This window comes from Labrus mixtus, chromosome 20 (assembly GCF_963584025.1).
Source record: "Labrus mixtus chromosome 20, fLabMix1.1, whole genome shotgun sequence".
Classification (NCBI taxonomy): Eukaryota; Metazoa; Chordata; class Actinopteri; order Labriformes; family Labridae; genus Labrus; species Labrus mixtus.
Window position 1 is genome coordinate 15411579 of NC_083631.1, and position 23925 is coordinate 15435503.

Consider the following 23925-nt stretch of genomic DNA (forward strand, 5'->3'; position numbering starts at 1 on the left):
TGTCTTGGCGTAACACACTACAACAGAACAGACACCTAAGGGCGCACTCACACTAGCAAAGCTACCCTAACCCGTACAGTGCTTAAGCACGATTGCACCCCTTCCCCATTCACCCGCTGGCCTGCACTCAAACTGCTCCAGGACTAACCGGGCCTGAGCACAGTTACCGCTTGTAACCCTAGCAAACAGTGAGTTTGTTTCTCTGACTCCTGATACCTTCCAAAGGTCACAGGTGTGTTGACAGAGTTGATGAGAGAGTGTTGCACATGATGGTTTGCATGAAGTTCTTCTCTTCAAAGCTGGGTAGAGGCAGCATACTTGGTTGTGTACACAGAGGGAGTGAATGAGCAACAACAGCAATAAAAAAGAGGAGGGAGTTTTAATGATGCTGTAATATGAGTCATTGGATACATTAATCAAATAAAGAATGCAAATGGGTGGTTTTTTTCCCACCATTCCTGTCAGCCTCTTAGGATAAGCAGAATATTTCCGTTAGCCACTCTGGTCCAGACTCAAATGAAAAGATAGTCAATAATGAAACTCAGGACAGATGATCCCACTCACTGCCTTCTTTTACCTTTGGTGCTACCTTGAGGTTCACATTTGTGATTTTTAATGAAATGTCGGAAAATTTGGTATGCACATGTATGTCCCCCTTTCCACTTTTCAACTTAACGTAACATAACCCAAAAAAAGTCATCATACTTCGGTTCAATGGCTAATCCCCTTCAGCCTTATCTGTACTTTAATTGTAACACTATGAGTAGAATTCTAACACAAACTATGATTGTGAACATGGTAAAGCTATTAGCTTGTTGACGCTATAATTTAGCTAGAAATACTACTATGCATTGGTAGCTTAAAAAACTTTTAGAACGGCTATAAACCCAGGTCGTTGATTTAACTTGTCTAATACTTAAGTTGTTAAAAAACACAGTTATTAACTGGACTCCTATCACTCTCAGTGTTAGCCATGCAGTAATTCGCTGTTAGCATACTAACATGTCAAACAAAGGCAATGAACTTGGTGTAGTTTCATAACTTCTCTTCATCGTCAAGTTAGCGTTGCTGTGAGGAGACTGTTAGCTCATACAGTAGCATTTTTGGTTAAAGACTTATTACTAAGAAACAATCTGATAAAGCCTTAGAATGGCTGTACACACTGAAGTCGTTTTTTGCCATCCAGTACTTCAGTTTTCTGCTTTAGCCTATCATCAAATAGTCAAAGTTAGCTTTATATTGTACTAAACTTAGATGGTCGTAAGGTAAACATTCAACCTAATCACCATAAGCATGTTTACATTGCAAATTTTTGCATTTTAACATTTTGGGAGCATTTTCCCATGAGAGGCGCTGGTCTTTGTAAACTAAATCCTCTTAGAGCCCATGGCTAAAACCTTGAAGCAACATTTTTTTAGTCTTTTGGGCTACTTCAGTTTATGAGGAGGGGTGAGGAGGGGGGTAGCCCTACAAAACTGACCTCATTCCTATCAGCCTTAGCTTATTGTTTCTTTAATGCTATTTGGGAAAAAAAAAAAAAAAAAACATCTTTTATAACTTTAATACTGTTCACTTAGAACATCTGATCACCTTTTACACAGTTCATATATTTTTTCATTTGGTCCTGAATTACCTGCCTCTCCCCGTAATCCTTCAACACGAGGAAATGAAACTCAGTCTATAAAATGACCTTGTACAATATTAAGAATGGCAAGAATGGCAGAACTCCAGTTCTGATATGAAACCAACTTGTGTCAACAGGGAAAGAGACTCTGGAATTAATCATGGTGGATGCCAGGCTGAAAATCAACAAAAGGTATTGAAATATGTTGCAATGTTCCCGAGTATTTACATGAGATAAGAGTGAGGTCAGAAAGGTGTATGTGCTTTTTATTTGCATGTCGGACATCTATCACGTCTCCTATTAAGGAATGTCTCAGAGCAGAACCATAAAAGCTGTGATATGGCAACGTGATCAATGGGAAAGGGCAGGTGGCTTATTTGCCTCCATAAAAATGTGTTAAAAAAAAGTTTGCAGGAAGAATTTAACTATTACTCTTAATATGTTTAGAAAAAGTCCTCTCCTTAGTTAATAAAGCAGTGTGTCATACAGACAGGCCTCAGAAATGAAATACTTCCTTGACTATTGATCAATTTCTGTAATACATTAAATGCGACCAAAAAAATCTGTTCATGTTATTTTTTTAAAATGGATATACAGAATTATAATATATATATTTAAAACAATTTGATATTTATTTTTATTTTATCAGATTGTTCAGGTTCACAAAGTAATCAGTCAAGAAAATCATTATTATATTAATCAAAACCGCTTGTAATAATGAATGAGTTTTTATTTGAGGTGTTTTGTTGATTGGGAAACTAATCATTTAAGATCTCAAAACAGTTCCTGAAATGTATTTTATTTGTTGCTTATATACACTGCATACAAATATGTGTCCTATTATCTACACACTAACTAAGCAAAAAAACAAAATGTTTCCTTGATCATCTGTCATGATATTTAGATATCAGCTGCATCGTCTGCTGGCCTAGTTCACACACGTACTTTGGGCCTTAAACTGGATTTTTTCAGAAATTCAATATGCCAGAGTTTTAGGCTTGATGTGATTATTCAAAATATCTTATCTTCTTCACATCTGTTTGCTATTGTTCAACATGTGAAATTAACCAAAATGAGTCAGTCATGTAATAAAGCAAGGACAGTTTCCAGAGAGAAGATACTTCCTATTAGGAAGCCACTGTCAGGCAAATGTAGGTGGAAAGTAGGAAGAGAACAACACTAAAAAGACAAACAATAGACAATTACTCTTTGTTCTTACAACACTTTCTCTGACATAGGTAAAGGCCATCCTCGGAAAAATGCACTGTGGTTCATCTTCTCAAGTGAAACTTAGGGATCTAAATCTCTTTTAAAGAGAAATACCCTCTAAAGTCATGATGCTAGGGCCCTATTGCTGTATATTCTTAAGTGTAACCCCTCCCCAAAATGGATGTAAACCTTTCTCACTCGATGCAAAAGCAACTCTCTTTTTAGTTTCTTCAATGTTGTACCTGCCTCAAACCAGCATACTTAGAGTTGATTAGCTTCTTTGTGATAAAGTGCCTTTTGATAAAGAAGCACAGTGGGACTAATAAACTGCTACAGACTCACAGAAATGTTGTGTCTTTTTGCTCTGTAGAACCACCAAAGTAATAATTGACAATGGTGGATATGTAAATGAATTCAGGGATAGTATTTTACAAACTTCTCAATAGTTAATTAAAGGTACAGTACAGACTTGTTATCCAATGAGGTCATGTTTATATAAAAACTGAATCATCAACATAAGAGGTATTCCTAATGATTTTCCCATTCAAATGAATTTCTCCACCTAAAGCCAGGACAGATAGATTAAGTTCAACTATATTAGCTATAGGTATGATGTAGGTTAGCCTAGGTTTCAATCCAAACATAGCACAAGTTTTGGTTTAATAAAAAAAAAAATGTCATTAGTGATTGCAAATTCATGTTTAATTCAATCCGCTGCTGTCATGCTAACATAAGGAGTTGGTTTATTGAGATTAACAGGATGGGCAAACTCTATAATCAGGTGTTATTCAACTCTTGCAAAAGAAGACGGTACAACTACATGATGAAGTTAAACAGAAAAAATATTTTAACATGATGGCAATAAAGTGTTTTTTTTTCATGCAAATCTCTCTTTTTGTTCCACACAAATCTGATGTGTTTTTTGGATCTGCGTTGGAGCTTTAGTTACTGTAACGGTTGGTAGATTTTCTTTAGATGAGATTACAACCAGTTTGAGTTTTACAAATTCATTTTCCTTAAAGGTATAATCAAAACTTACACATCTAGATGGATAGAGTAACAGGAAATAAAGTTTGTGATTTTTATAACTGAACTTTTAAGCATCCACCTGGAGTGGAAGAAAAAACCAGGTCAGTTGGAAATAGCATGTTTTCTTTATGAGATTGCCTCTAAAGTAACTTAACCACTGAAAATATAAACAAAGCCTATTTAGTCTGAAATGTCTCCAGCCCATTAAGAGGTCCACAATAACAACATGAAGAAAAAGGACGAGACTGTTAAGGGTTTATTATGTTTCCAGTCTGAATTAGTTTGGTCTTTGGTTGTCAAGACAAGAGACAGCAGTCTCTTATCGAAGTAATGACAGAAAGTCATATTTTTTCAAACTCTTTTATAAAAGCTTTTTCCAATATGTTTAGTGATATCTTGGTTATGTAATGCTTACTGCACCATTTTCTCTTTCATTGTATGCTACAGTATTTTTCTACGCTCGAATGAAAAAGGTTAGGAATGAGGATGACAGGTAAAAAGTTAAAGCGCTAGTTCTTTGGTGGAGGCGGGCTCGTGCTGCAGCGACAGTACAGTAATGATGAGTGACAGGACAGTCAGCCAATCAGCGGAGGGACTAAAGCTTTTAATGCTGTCAGAGTCTGCGGCTCTCAGTCTGAGCCACCTGTAGCAGGCAGTAAGTGTACACCCCCGGGGGAAAGGCATCTGTTCAGTTCCGTTAGATTCACCGCTACACCGATAGCACACGTTTTTTGTTTTTTTTTACAGGCTGGTCCTCCGTAGACGAACCGTTTTTTTTTACAAAGTCGCACCTAGGACTGGAAACATGTTTCCATATCATCTGTCTGTCGTATTTCTGCTGGCTGCTGTCGTCAGTGGTAAGTTAGATTACATTTTCTTTACTGTGTCAAACTGTGAAACTTTGTACTTCTCTGCGTCATATTGAGTATACTGTGTATGGCATTTCAGTAGACCACTGAAAATGAATGAGTTTCCACGTTTGTTTAGTTGTTTCGTTGATGTAGGCACAGATTTCATCCTCATGCATTGCCTTAATGCAATGTGAGCAGTGTTCAAGAAGTAAAATCAGCAGTTTCACTCATACAGCTTCTGTCTGTCATTATGTTACTGAAGTATTACCAAAATCAGCCCAATATAATAGACAATATACCTCATGAGTCACATTTAGTATCATTATTATATGAAATGCATGTTAATGCTGATGCAAGGTTGGGCATCAGTAAGTGTGACTACCATCTAAAGGTCTACTATTGGTAGTTTACATTTTACATCACGTTTAAGAAGAGCATTACAGGTATTTTATGTAAAACCTTAAACTAGTCTGACATTTCTAAATGAACCATGTTGTAAATTGTAATACTTCTATTATTTTACCCTTTTGTATGTTTAATGTTAAGTGTTATTATGGCTCATTGTTTCAGTAGGGCTTCCTCTTTTAAAATATAGATAATCCTATATTGATAAACTGAATTTAAACGTTGTGCATTGTTGTACTTTTAACATTTCAGTGATCTATTGTATTATCTATAAGTCAGTATGGCAGAAAATCATAAACAGGCAGATTACAATTTATTAAATTATCATAGCCAAATAAATAATGTATCGTTTCTTTAAATTTCCACGAACACACAATTTAAAATGCAACTGCATTTTGTTAGGGTGTTGTACCGAGCTACGATTCTGAAACCTTTGCATCTGACTCCTTCATAATTAAGGGATGTGGCTTATTCCGTTTTATTCAACTGACTGAAGAAACCTACATCTTTCCTTATTCTTTGCCCTTTTTTTCTGCACATTCATGGGGGGGGGGGGGTGGAGGGGGGGGGTAAATACTTTAAACCATGACTCACTGCTCCTTCAGTGTGACTCAAAGCTCTGTTGGGATGCACAGATGCCTGCCGGTAAGCAGCGCTCTCCACAAACACACAGATTACTCTCTGTGATTATCTGTGAACCCCCTCAACAGTGTAGTGAAGCTGTTTCAAATAGTTTTGACACTGTACAGGCTTGCTATCAATCCACTGGTAACCCTTTCTATTATTTGGACCGTTCCGAGGTGTGTCCCTGTGATTCAAGGTCGCCATAAAGACTCAGTCTGAGACTAGAGCCTCCATGCAAGCCTGCAGGCTGTTCCCCCGTGTCATGTGTCTACACGGCGCTAGAGGAAGACTTGTGAAGGGGGGGCATGACTGAGTGTGTCTGAAGTAGCAGTAAAGAGGTCAAGATGAAAAGACCTCCTGAGGGTCACGATCTTCCTCCGACGAGTCTGGCGCCACATTTTCTTGTGCCCTCTAAAAGAAATGTTCCGGAGCGGGAGAGGAGCATGTTAAAAAAAATGCCCTCTTCCTCTCCCTCTGCTTTGCCCTCGTTTAACCACATGTAGTTTATGTCTCCTCAACATCTGTCATGTTTCACTGCATGGTCTTTGCTCAGTCATCACCAGAGAATGCAAGTTCTGCACATGCGTTAACACACCATTGAAGGAATGTACATGACTCAGACTTTTAAGGGCTAGAAATAACCGTTCTTTATTATCAATTATTCTAGGTTTCCTTATAAAATGATTCATTGCCCTGTAAACTCTACAATAGAAAAGATCAGCCTGTGCGTGTTTGGGTATTCTTCTTGACAGTGATTTCACTTCCTGGAGTGTTTTCTATAGCTCTTCATGTACATGCAATAAGTACAAAGTAAGCCTAAATGTAATGTAAGTCAATGAACCAAAACAACTGATAAAAGTATTTGTATAAATCTGGACAAACCCCCCGCAAAAAACGGTTTTGCACTATAATGTAATGACAACATATGATGTGTATATTTATAATTTTTTTGGAGTTAATCAGTTAATCTATAAGTTAGTAGAAGCAATGTAATATCCTAAATTCCCTTTTTTTTTAGGCTTTGGGGCGGTGGGCAAATTTATGGGGCTTCCGGTGTGATCAAAATAAAAGGACATCCAGCCCAGACTTCTTTTTCATTCCGGTGCATTACTACTCTGTCCTCTGCATACAGAAACCTTATACCTGTATTCTTTATATGCAGAATCTGTAAAAAGAGATATTTGTATATTTAATCCACACTGCAAATTGTCACTGTTAAGATGCTGCAACTGGAGAACCTTTTTGCATTGCAAGAAAAGGTTGAAATACTTAATAGCTTACTAACAAATCTAGTTAATACATAGTGAGGCCACATCAGCAGTCACTATGAGTGATTATTCTCCTATCAGAGTGAGGAGGACTTAAAGAGCTCAGTTTCAGTTTGTTCGTCTCTGTTTAATGTTGATAATTGATCCGATCCTCCTCATCTGATGCACTCTCACCTGCTGTGCACGTATCGTTTTTACATCCACACTTGTTGCTGTTCTCTCTTTTTTCCTTCCTCCCTCTGACGCGACGTCCCTGCAGTATCCTGTCAGATTAGACCGACTGCAGGCCAGTAAATCTCCCTCTGTAATTGGAAAGCATGTGCTGGCGGAGCTTTAATTGGATATGATATATGCACAGGCCTGCGAGTGAGCCTTGCACTGGGGGAGCCATCTGTTACCTACGACTTACAGTGTAAGAGCCCTTCTCTGTCTGCCTGTGACGCTGCCTCAGTGTGTCTGTGTCACTGTGAAAAAGGGATCTTAAAATAACTGTGGACTGAGCTTTTGGGCTGCACATGTGTGTCATGCAGCAAGTCTTTCATGTGCCAAAGAAATTATCAGCAAAAAGACAGAGCAAAGTCTTTAAAGGACAAAAAGTGACTTGTTATTCCTCATGTGATATATCATACATCATTGTCTCAGTAGTAATAGATCAGATTAGCAAACTCACTGTTGGTTGATTTAATATTTATTTTTATAATTTCTCCAAAAATCATCAGTGCAACATATAATTAGGACTGTTGAAACATGGCTCTCAGCAGGATGGCGGTCTTCTGGTTGATGAAATGAAAAGCTTCCTGGCGGTAATGTGCGGTCGGTCCTGGTGACCTGGCCTCAGCTGTGAGCTTTGATGGCTGCGCTCAGGACTGGTCTCCCCGTAGCAGTGAGTGCAGAAGGAAACTGACCTGTGTGTATCTGCTGGTGTTGTAATGCAGGAATGGGCACCTTTAAACGCCTTTGAACAGAGAGACGTCGTAAACAGCTAGGTTAGAATCGTCCACTCTCATTAGCTGGTGTGGGCACCACAGTTGCACCATTTATTTGCTCCTAAGGTGTAGGTGTATCCAGAATGCCTTTGCTGGCTTTGATCAGCTTCTTTTTTGATGTCAAACTACATATTTTTTTTTTTTAATCAGGCAGTACAGACACACACAGAGAACACACTTTTAGGTCAGCTCTCCACATGACTTCTCTGTCCCCTAATGAGATGCTGCCTTTTGGCCTCCGGCCCTTCCTGCCTCTGGGGTCCTTAAAATGTTTGTACTCTTCTTCTGCTTTTTCTCTGTGTGCGCTCCTAAATCAGGCAGGTCCTTCATTGCAGTGATAGATTTACCCAAAAAATATTTGAAAAACAGACTTTTCCCCCAATCCCAAAATATACAGAACATTTTCAAGGCAGCGTAAAAGAACAAGGAGAGTGTGTGTCTGCAGCTCTCTGAAACCATCAATACAGACGAGGAGAGCTTGACGAGGAGTGGCACTGGGGACAGGTACTAGAGGACGTAGGTTGGGGGAACTGGATCTGAAAGTCAGTTCGTGAGCAGGTACTTCACAGGAGTGCTATTGTTTTGCATGAATAGAAATCCCCGGAAGTGAAACGCAACGCTAAAGTCTGTCTCTCGTTTTCTGTTACTGTTGGTGATTTGAAGTGATGTGAAGCTTCAACAGCTGTTATCAGACCTCTATGTGGCAACACATCCCACTTGTTTGACTTGTATTTGGAGAAAAAAAGGAAAAGGTGGAGTTTGAGAGGTGTGGCAGCTTGTAATCGGTTGAATAGCAGGCGTTCGTACTAGAGTTGGAGTAAAGGGTGGGCAAACCCGGACATTTCTGATCCACAGCCTCCTGAGTGTGCACTTGCAGGCCGACCTTAGACCTACTTGTCACCCTGCCTGACCCGGTCATCTCTTTTTTGTCTGCAGGGGATTATCCGGCTGTAGGTTAAATCCTCAAAGACAAGGCTCCCTGTTAGACATGCAAGGCACAGTGGGCTCTTAATTACCCCACTGTTTTAAATGTATTACAGTAATTAACTGTAATTTGGGCGTTGGGGTGCCAACATGAGTTTGAAGACATTCTGTGGTTTGTGGTGATGTCGGAGAAGTGTAGTCACACATTTTTGTAACTAATGTTGTAACAGTCTTTGGCAAAGGCGTCACACACTCGTCACATCTGATGAACTGACATTTCCATGTTCATGTAAATAGGGAATAGCTCATCACTATGAAAGTATCAGTGGAAGTAGAACCAGTGTTTGTTTGTGTTAAGCCATGCACACTGAAATTATTGTCCATGAGTTTCCCTCTAGTCCATCACTTCCTCATTCCTATAAATAGACGTGTGTTTTTATGGTAGGGACAAAACCTTCTCACAATATCTTGATAAATCTTGGCTGGTTTATGACTGGTCACGAAATACGTTGGCATACCAGGAGTCTTTGTTGAATAGTATGTTTTCAATGTCTCAGCTTCAGCATCTTTCCATGATGCGATCACAATCTCTGCATGTGTAGCACACGTGGAAAAAAAAAAACAGAGCCTACACCCATATTAGTGTAGAATAAATTTATCACAAGAACCAAGGGACATTGTGACAGCCAATACGTGTTCTCCCCCAGAAAATACTGACCGGTGAGACCGTATAAAGAGTGACTGTTTAAAAACACAAGCCTTTCTTGTTCTCTGTAATGCTCTTTATGTGATGCTGTCGTCTATAGTGTGGTAGGTGATAATGAATTACTAATTTGTTTTAAAGTACCCCATGGACCTCATAACTCCTCAATGCTGCTAAAACATTTATCTTTGCTTTGATTTTACGGTGTTTTAAACCTCTCAAATGTAGTTCTTCTCCAAAGTATACAATCTTAGCTGGTTTTCCCATGTAAGGAGAGATTTCCCCTTTATGTAATCCCTTGATGTGTTGTTGCCCAATAACTTTGCTGACTTGTAGGGAAATCTCCAATGTTTAGATATTTTCTGGTGTGCAGAAAGACAGCTTAGATACCGGATATTAAGAATACTGTATATATTTTGAATAAAGGATAAGATTCATGGCTTTCTCTTGATCGACATGGCCCATGCCAAGCCTAAGAAATTGAAATGTTTTATTGAGAATTAACTGTTTTCAGAATAAACAGCATTGTGACAAACATTTGTAGTTTTCAAAGGGGATTACTGTTTTGTTTTCTAAAACAATGCATGTTAGTTATAATGCTAGAAGCTGTAGCAAGACCTTTTTTGGCAAATTAGTAGTACAATTTTTAAACATTTTTTTTAATTATCACTAACAAAATGACCATTTTAGTGGGCTGGCATTTACAAGAATATAATCAGCAGGATTCAAGCCGAGGCTGACAAAATGATCTCGACTTTTGCATGTCATAAACCAAAGATTTGGATTATATGTCCTTTACGTGAATTCAACTTAACTCATTAAACATTAACATTTGTGCCAAGTACTAGGTATCCTCACATTGAGGCTGGTTGTGAAAAGATCTAAGATTAAGCACTGATGTGTTCAACCAAATTCTTCTGTATTAGCGTTAGCGTATCATAAGTCAAGACACACAAGATGGTATGTCATAAACTTTCCACTCTGTTTCTTATGTGGAGATAAAAGGCATTGGTAAGAAAGTGGTTTCACTGAACACACACACAGAACTGATAAGGCTCTTTGACAGAGTTTGAGTCCACACACCCTCATCAAAGACAGAGCTACTTTTTTTTAAAACTGTTTTTACATTTTAACAGCTGGGTCAAAATGTTTTTAAAATTGTATTCAGTAACTATCCTCTAGTGCACAGATCTTCCCAATGGCTCTGACCCTGGCGTTGAGTTTATTAGATTTAGTGTGGAAAGTCAAAGTCAAGCACACTTGACTAATCAAAGGACAGCGGTTTAATTGAAACTGGCTCCTCAGTTTCCATAAAGCTATAGGCATTTGAAGAAATGCAGATAAATCATTGGCCTCTGAGATAGTAATATGTAGACTATGTTTGAATGAGGTGAACAATGAGAAGTGTGACCTTCAACCCAGTCATTTTTTGCACCATGAAGACCTTGAAACTGATACTGTGCTAAAAGGTAACTAACAAAGAATTTAACAAAGATATCCTGACACGATCGACTGGATCTGATTGAAGAGTTAGTCTTAATCTCTTGTAAATAAGTAAAATGAATGAATTACCCTTTAAATCACACATAGATGAGCCAGTAACAAATTGATACATGTATGTTTTACAGCTATGAAAAGTTAGACACATGTTGTACAGTGTTGCTCTACATATCCAGCCCTGCTTAATCGTGCCACTCCCTCACTTATTAAGCTTTAAAAATGCCACCTGACACTATATGCATCTTTCCCACCTTTTTTTACATCCTCGTCTATAATCATATATTGCTGAATGTCTTATTACACTCCACTTATATAGGACTGGGAGTGGGTGTGTGTGCACACAGTACATCATATCCATAAAAGTCGGCTGTCACTGTGAGTCTGCAGCCTGTTGTTTTTCATCTCTAACAGACTCTGGGTTACTGAGTGATAACGACATTAGGTGACACAGGGCCTTTTCACAGAGAAAATAATCAAATTTCATTCAGGATCTGATATGAATCCTGATTTTCTCTTCGCTTCCTTGTGTTTTGAGAAGAATTATTTTAAGACATACTGTTTAAGAGGGGTATACACACCCATTTCTTGGTAGTATGTTGGCTATCTAGCTACTTGAAACGGGGCTTTGAATGTAATTATTCAATGCATGCAGATGAGAAGCCGAGGTAAACCAGCTACGCCATTATCAAAAACCTCCTACTGTTTGTACCGCTCTTCAAGCTGCCCTCTGGCTTCCTCTGTTCCCCTATTAAACACAAAGGGAAGAGTGGGAGCAGGCTAAATGGGAACAGGCGTCACGACAGCACACTGAACAGAGTAGACAGCGCTCCTTTAAAAGAGTCAGATGAAGTTTGCAGCACTTGTGACTGACACGCCTTGCCGTTGTATACAGGCGTCACTTAATAGTAATTCTTATCTGCTAAGTCACAGCTTAATCACACAAAGTTAAAGGTTTATGTTAGACACACCCTAGTTGCCCTCTGAGGGGGACAGCTGCAATTCCTTGAGTGTCCACTTGAGCCTGCCTCCAAAGGCAAGCATACTACATTCCCAGGCTTTTCTTGAATTTATAGCAGAAATCAACATGTTTACATTATAATTTAAAAAAAGTTTGCTCTGAAAAGCTGACTGATTATATTAATTTTTTGCCCTCTTTCAAAATGTATGTGCAGAATGTACATAATAAATGACAGCTGATATGTTGAGGCTTTAGCTATAAAGCACTGTATACTGCAAATATTGCACCAAATCTTGACATACAGTATGTCTTATATTTCAGACCTATAAAAGTGGTTGCACTTGCAGATTTGCACATCATAGAAGACTGGACTATTGGCCTTGGTGGAGGTCTCGCTCTCATAATAGAAGTGCATCTCTAGCTCTGCTCATATTAGTAAAGTAATATAGTCAGCATGCTCCATTGTTAAACCTACTTAATTGAGAAGGACAAAAGCAGTGGAGAGACTTTCAGGGCTTTCATTGGACTTACATTCATGTATTCAAACATGACTTGAAATAAATGCTTATGTTGCTGCGTCTGTTTGATGTGTAAATGGAAACTCATTTGCAGTGTTCTATATGGTAATATAATGGCCTTATTGTGTTTACATTTTACACTACCCAGAAGTAGCCTAAAATAAATGCAGGTTTAAGGAAGCTTTTTGTTCCATATTTCACACAATCAAATCCTGATGGTAAAAGTTATTTGTAGAAAATGTGATTTATTCTGCTTTCAACTTATTTGTCAGGACAGTTGTCTTGTGTGTGCCACTCTTAAATTATTTTTCTTTGGGTGGCTTCAAACCAGATTTTATATCCTTGTCTTTTTAGTGAGTTGTGTCCAGATTAGAGAAGCAGCTGAGCTGATCTTTTTTATGCTTTTGTCTTTACTTTAGGAATGACAACAGCAGATTTAGTTACACAAACCAGTGTCACCATTGATGGGGGGTTGGCCAATGACACATCCCCAACTCCTCACTTGACACAAACTGCAAGCTCAAATCCAAGCAGCAACCCCGCAATCAGCAGTCATACAAGTTCACCAGCCTCAACCAAAGTGCACGTCACAACTTCAGTTGCTACAACAACTGTAGAAAATGTTATGACAGAATCCACTATTGGACCAACCAATAGAGACACAACTTCCTCCCAACCAAGCACCGAGTCCATGACAACAGCTGGAGTCCAGAGCCCTGTGACAGAGATCAGTCACTCCACCACAGGAAGCCCAAATGCCTCTCCATCAGCTTCGACCGGTGCTACAACACTGTCCACAGCAGGCCAACAGACAAGCCAACCCACCGACACCAGTGAGACTTCTTATACAACTCTAGATCACACACTGACTAGAAATGACACAACCACAAGTGAGCCAATGACAAACACCACCAATGGTAGGACTACAATACCACAGACCCAGACACAAACCAGCAACAACACAACCACAGTGACACTGATCTCACAAACAAGCAATACAACACACACAGGTAATGATGCAGGTACAACGGCACCATTAGCACAAACCAGCCTTGGGATAACAATGACATCTATCACTCACAATAGCAACAAGACAACCACAATGACGGCAACCACTCACACCAACAAAGACACAACTACAATAACATCCATCTCACAAACTAGCAACGATGCAACTACAATGAAACCCATCACACTAACCAGCAATGACACAACAACATTGATACCTTACACGCACACAAACAACAACACAAGTAAAGTGACACTTGTCACACACAGCAGCAGCAGCAACACACAGACGATGACACCAAACACACACATTAGCAAAGACACAACCAAAGTGACACTTATTACGGAAACCAGCAATGGCACATCAACATTGACACCTGACACAAGAACCACACAAGACACAATTACTATAACACCCTACACACAAACAAGCAATGGCACTCCAACAATACCATCATTGACACACACAAACAGTGACACAACTGCAACGACACCTATCCTACCAACCAGCAAAGATGCAGCCACATTGACAGCAGTCACACACACAGGCAATAACGCAACCACTATGACACCACATACACAAACTATTAATGTCACAACTTTAGTGACACCATTCAGTCAAGCCAGTATTGGCACTACGACAATGAAACCGATCACAAGCACAAGCAATGGTGCAACAACAATGACACAAACCCCACAAACAATCAATGAAACAACTACAAACACACCAGTCACGCACACCAGTAATGACACAACTACAACACCACCAATCACACACACAGGCAATAACACAACCACAATGACACAAACCACGCAAACTGTAACCAACACACCGACAATCACGTCAACTGCTCAGACCAACCACAACACCACCTCGTTTACAGCCACAACACCGCTGAGTCCATCTTCAGTGGTCACACACTCCAGCAACAGCACAACTATAACAAACTCTGCTAACACCTCTCCTGAGTTTCCTGCATCCTCCACCACACCTTCATCCTCCACTGTCACTGGATCCCCACCTGTTTCACCCACCTCCACCTCAAACTCCAGCTCTCTCCCTCCAAACACCTCCCCAGGCAGTAGCACCGCTTCCCCCACTGGAAATACCACCACCCTTATTCCCTCAACAAATACCCCAAGAGGTAGGACTACAGCTTGATAAGTGTTGCTGTGTGTGTTCTTACAAAATAATATACTCTAACATACAGGTGAGAAAGAATTGAATTTGTATCATGAGTAAAGGCTGCACACATTTTACTAAAGGGATGCTATTAACTTTTTTTGCTTTATAAAACAAGATGTGCTGTATGTCAGTAGTCATGGTAACACTTCTTTACAATGGTGTTGGCTTTGTTTTTTCTTCAAGTGCTGTTTGATTGATCCTACATGTTATTTATGATTACAGTGACTGGCAACACTGCAGAAACAACTACTACGACTAAGCCAGCTGAAACATCCTCATCCATCACTTCAACCTCCTCCACCACACTAAACTCCACCACCCCTCCAAACTCCGCCACCACACTAAACTCCACCACCCCTCCAACCTCTGCCACAACTCTAAACTCCACCACCCCTCCAACCTCTGCCACAACTCTAAACTCCACCACCCCTCCAACCTCCGCCACCACACTAAACTCCACCACCCCTCCAACCTCCACCACCACCCTAAACTCCACCACCCCTCCAACCTCCTCCACCACTCTAAACTCCACCACCCCTCCAACCTCTGCCACAACTCTAAACTCCACCACCCCTCCAACCTCTGCCACAACTCTAAACTCCACCACCCCTCCAACCTCTGCCACCACTCTAAACTCCACCACCCCTCCAACCTCTGCCACAACTCTAAACTCCACCACCCCTCCAACCTCTGCCACAACTCTAAACTCCACCACCCCTCCAACCTCCGCCACAACTCTAAACTCCACCACCCCTCCAACCTCTGCCACAACTCTAAACTCCACCACCCCTCCAACCTCTGCCACCACTCTAAACTCCACCACCCCTCCAACCTCCACCAACACTCTACACTCCACCACCCCTCCAACCTCCGCCACCACTCTAAACTCCACCACCCCTCCAACCTCCGCCACCACACTAAACTCCACCACCCCTCCAACCTCTGCCACAACTCTAAACTCCACCACCCCTCCAACCTCCGCCACAACTCTAAACTCCACCACCCCTCCAACCTCTGCCTCCACCACCCCTCCAACCTCTGCCTCCACCACCCCTCCAACCTCTGCCACAACTCTAAACTCCACCACCCCTCCAACCTCTGCCACAACTCTAAACTCCACCACCCCTCCAACCTCCGCCACCACTCTAAACTCCACCACCCCTCCAACCTCCGCCACAACTCTAAACTCCACCACCCCTCCAACCTCTGCCTCCACCACCCCTCCAACCTCTGCCTCCACCACCCCTCCAACCTCTGCCACAACTCTAAACTCCACCACCCCTCCAACCTCTGCCACAACTCTAAACTCCACCACCCCTCCAACCTCCGCCACCACTCTAAACTCCACCATCACTCTTACCTCCACCACCACCACTACTGTACCAACCACCTCTCCAGCCTCCATCCCCAATCCAACTTCCCTCACCCCCACAACCTCCTCCACCACTCCAATTGCGACAACTCCAACCTCCCCCACTACATCAACCTCCTCCACCAACAGTATTGATACCACCATCACTGTAACCACCCGGAGACCAACAGATACCACCACCAACAACCCAATTACAGCAGCCACCTCCATTCCAACCCTGGGTCCAGTAGTAGGTTGGTAACTTTCTTGGGTTCTATGTAATTTTTTGTTTGGATGTCCATTAGGCTCCAGGTGTGTGCAGGCTCTATCCTAAAGAAACACAACAGCAGAGACTTTGATTAATCAACTCAATCAGAAAAAGATTATCCAGTGAAAGAAATGGGTAGCTGAATTTTCCCAGGTGTAATTATTCCCTTCATTAACAAGAACCAGCTTTGCTAGAAAAATGTCATGAATTTCATTCTGTAATGGCTTCTAACGTGAAAAAAAAGTTGGTAATCAAGTCAATCATGGCTGTCATAGTGTTGCTTATTTTCACAGAGCTCCATTGTACTCCCAATGCAAAGCAGCAGACAGCTGTCAGATAGTGTTAGCGACTAGCTGGTAAGCTTTTTGGAACATTAAGTAGCTAAGAAGTCAAATATTTCCATTAAGAAGAAAATTATGAAGAAAAAGAATATTGGACTGTCAGTGGCCCTTGTAGCCAGCAACACATAATGTTTCTTCTATGTTGAATCGGTCAATGAGCTATTTAAATGCAACTCATCACATTAACTTTTAAAAGTGAGGATGTCATTTTTATTTTCACAATGTTTTCTCTGCCCCAAAGTTACCAAAAAGAGTTATTGCATATAAAAAATCAGTTCACATCAGAAAGAGTCTGATATCCAATTGTAAAACATCTTTTCTATCTCTCATCAGTTTGTCCATCTGTTCCCTGTCCTTTTGGAAGTGTCTGTCTTAATGGCACCTGCCAGTGTCTCTCTGGTAGCTTCCTGCTGAATGGCAACTGTGAACCAGGTCAGAACATAACACCATTTCATTTCTGAGTTGTATCAGTTAGACTCTTGAGTCTTATTTTATCCTCTTCTACACTTTTCTCACTCAGCCCAAGTGTTCCCAGGCCAGCTTCATCTCGTCTCCTTAACATTTGATCCAGAAATGAGCAACAGGTCTTCAACCTTATTCCAGACTACAGCAGCTCATATATCATCAGCTGTGAGTTTTGAGCTAAGGAAGCATGTTTAAGAAATGACTATTGCTTTTCTTTCAGTGACTAAAACTGTTTTTGTTTTCTTATATAGCTCAGAGATGCCTTGAAAAATGAGCCTGGTTATATACGATCAGATGTTGTGCGGCTTGAGTGAGTATTTTTTTTCTCTCTGAAATTGCAGAAGTAAAATTAGGTCATGTTACAGTTGTATGTCATTTATTTATGGGTAATATTCTATAATCCAATAGGCAAGGAAGTGTACAATCAACATTAAATAACATCTTTGAAAAAACCGAAGCCACTCAAGAATCCATTGATGAATTGATTAAGGTGGCCATAGAAAAGTCAGCGGGATCAAATGAATTGTTGACCAATGCCACATTTAGAGGTAAGTACGAATTGTACACTATCCTATAATTGAGTACTTAAAGAAGTGTTTTTCTAACAAACTTGTTCTTTATATGGCCTGTATTAGGATCAAACTTGTGTGAGCAGGAGCCATTGCCTTGCGAGGCTGCCACTACAACATGCACATATACAAAAGGAAGGGCTGTTTGTTCCTGTAAAGAGGGCTACATCTCCATCATGTACTCAAACACCAGCTGCAGAGGTAACATATTATTATTTATTCAGCAAGAAGCAGACCGGAACATACTGTAGTCATTTTGTTTGAAAGAGAAAAGCATATTTACTATTGAAGCCTCATGTAGAGACCATATGAGCTGATAACCCACAGTGCTTCAGAAAGGCTCTGGTGACGTTTTCCCAGCTGATCCACAGTTAAAAGAACTGTAACAAAAAATCCTTAGTGACATTCTTGTGTGTGAGAATGAGGGGGAGAAACAACAGGGAGCGAAACTCAGAGACAAGGTCAAGAGCTGTAGCCTTTTCTCCAAGCCAACCCTTGGCCCTTAACTCATTTGTCTCTCAAATGTATTTCTTTTTAAAGAGGTTGTTTCCCAGGAAACCCGTGGAAGATTCGCTTTTTTTTTCTCCATCAGTGGAGGGCTTAGACCAAGGAGATCATCTATATAAAGAGCTCATAAAGAATAAGGCATCCATAGAAATATTGTCACACAGTTTATTTACCATGAAATATGCTACAAAGCTATACATAATGTACTCTTACAGTATCGTCGTCATGTGGCCTTCGTAAGAAGAGGCTCTCATTGTGCTCATGTTTTCGTTGCCTGTGCAGCCAGGCGTTCTGAATTTCTCTGTGACCGAGCCTGAAACTGTAGCTTGTTGTGTTCTTGTTTTAGTCTCTTTGTAAACATTTTTTTGTATATGTAAATAATTGTGTGTCTCTTTTTAGCCTGTCCAAGTGGGCAGAGGGCAGTGGGAGACAAGTGCCAACCGTGAGTATACATTTTTCATTTTGTTTAAAAGGTAAGCTTGTATATTTAGGTGTTTGACTGAGTGTTTCTGGTATATGTTGATGTGAAGTTAGCTCCCCCATGTGGATCCATTGTCTACCTCCTTTACTCTGCTTTAGCACAGTCCTGAAACACAAATATGGTCTGTTTTGCCTCTCAGGTGCGCGTTTGGATATGCTGGCTTTAACTGCAATGATTGTGAGTAACACTGTTTTGAAACATAAATGGTGAAGCAGAATGGTAGTAATGTGCTGACCGACAAAAATCTTCATTTGTCTTTATGTGTGTGTGATAGCTGCTCTGCTGGCAGTGGTAGTCATCTCCTGTGTCCTGGGAGGAGTTCTTCTCATCATGGTCCTGGCTTTGCTCCTATACTTCTGCTGGTGAGAATATATATAAAAAAAGAAAGTTCTCTAAAAACAAAGAGCTCTAGCATTTATTTCCTTTTGCCAACAGAGCATATTATCAATCCATAAAGTAGATGAATTGAAAGAAATGTCAACACGCTGTGCTCCATGAAAACATGGAGTATGTCTAAAATGTTTAAACTCGGGGTTACATTTTAGTTGAAGATTAAATGCATAAAAGTGTTGTTTCAGCACATTTGTTTTATTATGATGCTTATAATATTGTCTCAATGTTAAGTTCTGACTGACACTATTTTAAAATTCTAATTATAGGTTTTGTTGTTTCTAATTATCGGATCATAAAGAACTTAAAGTATCAAAAAATGCCCCAGTAGTTACCTTTATTCTTCTTACACAAATAACACAATTATCTTAAGGCAAGGTTGTCTTAGTTTGTGTTTTTCTTATTATCCAAAAATTACACAAAGGTGTAATAGTTGACATTTTATTTCATACTTTGAATCTTCTCTACACCGCCTGTGGCCCTTAGCCGATTTCACTGAAAACATTTCACAAAGCAGGATGCAAAATTACAGCTTTGAAAAGAAGAGCTGGGAGTTTTAGAGTTTTACAAAAATAACACAGGAGAAAATATGATTTAAGTACCATACATTTTTCAGCATGACGATAATGTTAATGTGTCAAATAATGAACTAGACTTTTTCGTTGTCTTTTGACAACAATGGAGCAGAGGGTTTTGAGAATAGACGCAAACTTTTTGTTGCATCATTTAATTCTGCAGGCAAATGTTACCTTCTCTTTTTCTCACATTAGTAGGGGATGCTTAAAGAGCGAGCCAGACCACAGCAGCAGTCCATATCCATCAGGCGAAGAAAACCAGACCTGGCCCACTGGCATCACGCCCATCCCACGGGCCACCACCAACTGGGATGCAGCTCCGTCTATAGAGCTGACAGAAGGGGGCAGCACTCGATCCCTGGTAGACCAAAAGCATCAGACCAACGGATTGGTGAGTCATCAGATGTTCTTCTGTGGTCTCTGTTGTCTGACTTACCTACTACTAATCCCTGCGTCGTGTCTTTCTACTAAATCAAGTTTTTTTTGGTGTTGCCCCACCATCATGCATCCAGGTTGCATTTGCTTATTAACCACTAACTAACCCTGTGAGCATGGATTTGGTGACTTGTAGGTGAAAAACACATTATTAGTTGAAAAGTTTTTCTACACATGTAGGTCTTATGTTTAATGACTACATTACAGTGTGTGCTTTGCACCTGCTTTACACTGATCTTCTATCAAATATAGCTTAGTTTCATATCATGACTCATCATTTTTGTTCAACCTGCAAATCAACAAGTCCATGCTCACTTGGCACACGCTCATCCTGTGTCATTTAAGTGAAAGACACGATTTTTTAATGATCATAATATCAGTCCACCAACACTTCTAACCCAATAATATATTTATGCAATGTTAGTATATAGTTCCCTCCCATGCTCCCTGCTTGGCCTGACTCCCAGTGTGTTGCTTTAGGGGTTTCAGATGAAGCAGAACGGATGGAAAAAGGTAAGGCATGGCTTTGCTTTTAGATTCTGATTTGCCTTGATGCCTCCCGCTGATGATTTAGACATACCATAGTGAGAATCCCGGTGGAAGGGGTTTCTGGGTGATGGGAAGCTTCCTGAGAGAACTCTGATTATTGTGGAAAGCAGTGTGCTTTCATCTTCAAGCTAAAACTAGTGATTGATGGTTCAAAGACGCGCAGCTGATGTTGGTTGGGGGGTAGTCGTGAGTAGATTGGTGATCTGTTTGTGGATTCGAATGGGTGTGGTGAATGTGTAAAGTCACTCCATCTGAAACACACTAACATGAGTTTTGATGACATTTCAGACGGGATCATACGATCTCAACCCGGATGGATTGAAGACGTTCAAAGGTAAAAATCCATCCCGCTACTCGTATCTGGTTCAAGGCCATGAGAACCCCTACTTCCTACCTGGAGATGACAAGAACAACTGAAAGCATGAGACCAGTTGGTGATACAATCCATGTAGAAATGAGAAATGGATTACTGATTTGAAGTTTTAAGGTCTGCAGGCACATTTCCTGAGCAGGACCAGGTTTTTCAACATTTTTGAACTCACTTGCATTAAAGGACAATCACAAAGGACGATTTGAACAGGGAGAAAGCCACCAAAGAGATTCATTCATCTTAGCAAATATATTTTAACAGTGATGTGTGCATCATGTCTGCTCTTTTGACAAGAGCTAAGTGGTGCCGATTACAACCAGAAGGTGTCACTGTTTCTCTCCTGCTGTTTTTTTAAAGGGACATTTGTGTTTATTATGCTTCAAAGAAATCATTCTGTATTCTTTCAAATGAAGCTTCTCATGTTGCTCGTTGCACTAAAGTGTGTGTGTTAAGTTTACCGCCAGTTTTATATTTAAATCAAAGGTAAATTAAATTTGGGCTTTCTGGGGCTGTTAGATACTTTTTTAAGAGGTTTGATTATTTTTTAAATGTGTGATCATAAATGACTTAAGGGGCTGGATCCCTGGGTCAGCATATTTTTTAAAAGCACTAATAATGTAGCCGAATACAAACTGTATTTGTTGAATCTGTACTTCTACCCCTTTGTGCCTGTTTTCATTGTCTGCCTGACAGAAAGGGAAACATGCATAGCTGGTGATGAAGCCTCTCCCAGATGTGCCAATTACCACTTGTGTATATTTCTTTAAATCTCTGATATATATTTATCCTTGTGTGTATGAGTCAGTGCACTGTTTTATAAGTGTGTACAGGTTTTCTGAAGAACTCAAGATCGCTCGCAGCGAATGTGTGTGCGCAGCAAATGTTTGTGTGTGTATGCAATGGAAATAAATTAATATAAAAACAAGACTTGTTTGTTGTTGTAGTTGATAAAGCATTTTCACAAAAGGAGTCGTTCCAATGAACTCGGTGCATAATCATCACAGGAAAATGGTTCTTATTCGAGTTTTGGGGACATGATTTTAACCCCCAAAAGATCCCCCCTCCTGGATAGTACTTTCATACATACATTTTGGGGTGCCTTAGGGTGCTGGACTCTTCCCATTGGTAGAGTACTCAAAGTGTACTTAAGAGTACTTTAATTTCAGCCATTTGCCATTTCACCGATTTGAGGACAGTTTTCAATATAACCCCTACATTCTTCTCATAGTTTTAATGTATGTTTCTTGTTACTCTCTATAAAACAACTGCAGTGTGTTTTAGTCTTTACTGAGGACTACAGCATGTCTGTATGACTTCTCCTTATGTTCATATCTATGTGTTATGTTAAAAACCATTTTCCATTTGTTTAAAAATGTGTGCTTGCAAAGTTCAACATTACATTTTCTGAAATGCCTTTGCAAACATCACCACACTCATTTGAACTGAATAATGTATTCATACTGCTGCAGCACATTATGCAGATGGCTTTTGGACCTAACTAAACGAAGGCCTCGTGAATCACAGTGTTAAGATTATTCTTGGTGGTTGGGATGATGTTGACAACGCATGTTGCCCAGAAACTCCCTGCCTGCTGTGCGGCACTTTATCAACCTAAGTGACAAAGTGTTTGAAGGCTTTATGTTATTGTGTGAGTCAACTTGGCTGGTGGTGCATTGCTTTGGCATTAGAGTCCATGAGTCGTCACTGCCTCTTAAAATCTGGGATTTGGTTTGCTGGAGGCTAAATCTGGCTTTGCTGGCCTTTAATCTTGGGCACTGGGTCACTGGAACACACTGTGAGGGGGTACAAATCAGATGCACATGTGGTGTGTTGATTTCTATTTGCATGTGTTTACCGTGTAGCGCCCTGATCCTTGGTTTAAAATCAATGCCAGCTGCAGGGATGGATTTTTACTCTCATCTGTCTATCGGTTAAGTAACAGTACATAAACACTCACAGATCTTTGCTTTAATGCGTGTATTGAGAGACTCTGTCTCGAGCCGCGAAGTCTGTGTGAACTAACAGTGCCACATTAAACAAACATACAACCTGTGACATACTTGAAGTCATAATGTGTTCTTAAAAGTGACTTCAAATGATGGATTTTCTTCTGAAGTCTTTGGATAACTAGAGTGGAGTCTATATAGCAGCTGCTAATTTGGATGATAGATTAAATAGCTTGATAACCTCCTTTGGATCTTTTGATTCTGTAGAGTTCATTAAGATCTAGCTTTGGAACAAAATTGCTGATAGGTCAGATCTTCTTAAAGCACTATAAGAAAATAATCTGCAAACCTCTATGTTTCGTTAAATTCCCTCTCTTATCTTTTGTGAGATACAGGTAAAAGGTTCCACCACTTCTGAGCAGTAAAAACCCAAGCCTGTGAGAAAGAACGAGACGGGGCTTTCAAATTCAAATGCATGAATTAGACTGATTAATACTGTACAGTTGATTTTCTGCCCTCGCTGTGATGAAGTTCTTTATCTTTCAGCCAAGGCAGCAGCTCTAATCTGTGCAGGAATGTGTTCGTCCTTCCTGCTCCTGGCTCTTCTGCAAGCACATCCTAACAGGCCGGCGGCTCAGCCGGACTGATCGATAGACTACTTAGCGCCCGTGATCTACACACCCCACCAGTCATTTGACCTGCTGAAGTTGTGGGAATGGGCACGCAATCCAATAAGCATCGAGCCACTGAGACAAAAGAGCTGGACGGCCAAATTGAGGAACTTCCTGCTCCCTGAGAGGCTGTTGTGAAGGAGGGGCAGATATACGGTTAATCTGAAGATCAGTGAGATAAGAAGAGGTATTGATTTAGTCCCACATGTTCATA

At 40.3% G+C, this 23925-nt stretch overlaps 1 protein-coding gene across 3 annotated transcripts; it reads left to right on the top strand.

The window, feature by feature from the left end:
• The first annotated feature begins 4491 nt into the window (after positions 1–4491).
• Positions 4492–22021, top strand: si:ch211-198m17.1 (uncharacterized). 3 transcript variants are annotated; one of them, XM_061065801.1, is made up of 14 exons: positions 4492–4719; positions 13019–14752; positions 15016–16398; positions 17087–17185; positions 17274–17383; positions 17470–17528; positions 17627–17766; positions 17854–17988; positions 18694–18736; positions 18915–18952; positions 19050–19137; positions 19936–20131; positions 20656–20688; positions 21013–22021. In XM_061065801.1, the coding sequence occupies exons 1-14, from the start codon at positions 4668–4670 to the stop codon at positions 21139–21141; spliced, it is 4239 nt and encodes a 1412-aa protein (XP_060921784.1). In that variant the 5' UTR covers positions 4492–4667; the 3' UTR covers positions 21142–22021. The 3 variants fall into 3 exon arrangements, with proteins under 3 accessions (XP_060921784.1, XP_060921786.1, XP_060921785.1); XM_061065803.1 differs by having other exon boundaries at positions 4493–4719; positions 13019–13432; XM_061065802.1 differs by lacking the exon at positions 20656–20688 and having other exon boundaries at positions 4493–4719.
• Positions 22022–23925: the final 1904 nt, after the last annotated feature.

Excerpts from the sequence above, each read along its gene's own strand:
- si:ch211-198m17.1 (XM_061065801.1), top strand. The coding sequence starts at position 4,668 with ATGTTTCCATATCATCTGTCTGTCGTATTTCTGCTGGCTGCTGTCGTC. Across the intron at positions 14,753-15,015 it reads CTCAACAAATACCCCAAGAG|TGACTGGCAACACTGCAGAA; the intron begins GTAGGACTACAG and ends TTATGATTACAG. Across the intron at positions 17,989-18,693 it reads CTCAAACACCAGCTGCAGAG|CCTGTCCAAGTGGGCAGAGG; the intron begins GTAACATATTAT and ends GTCTCTTTTTAG.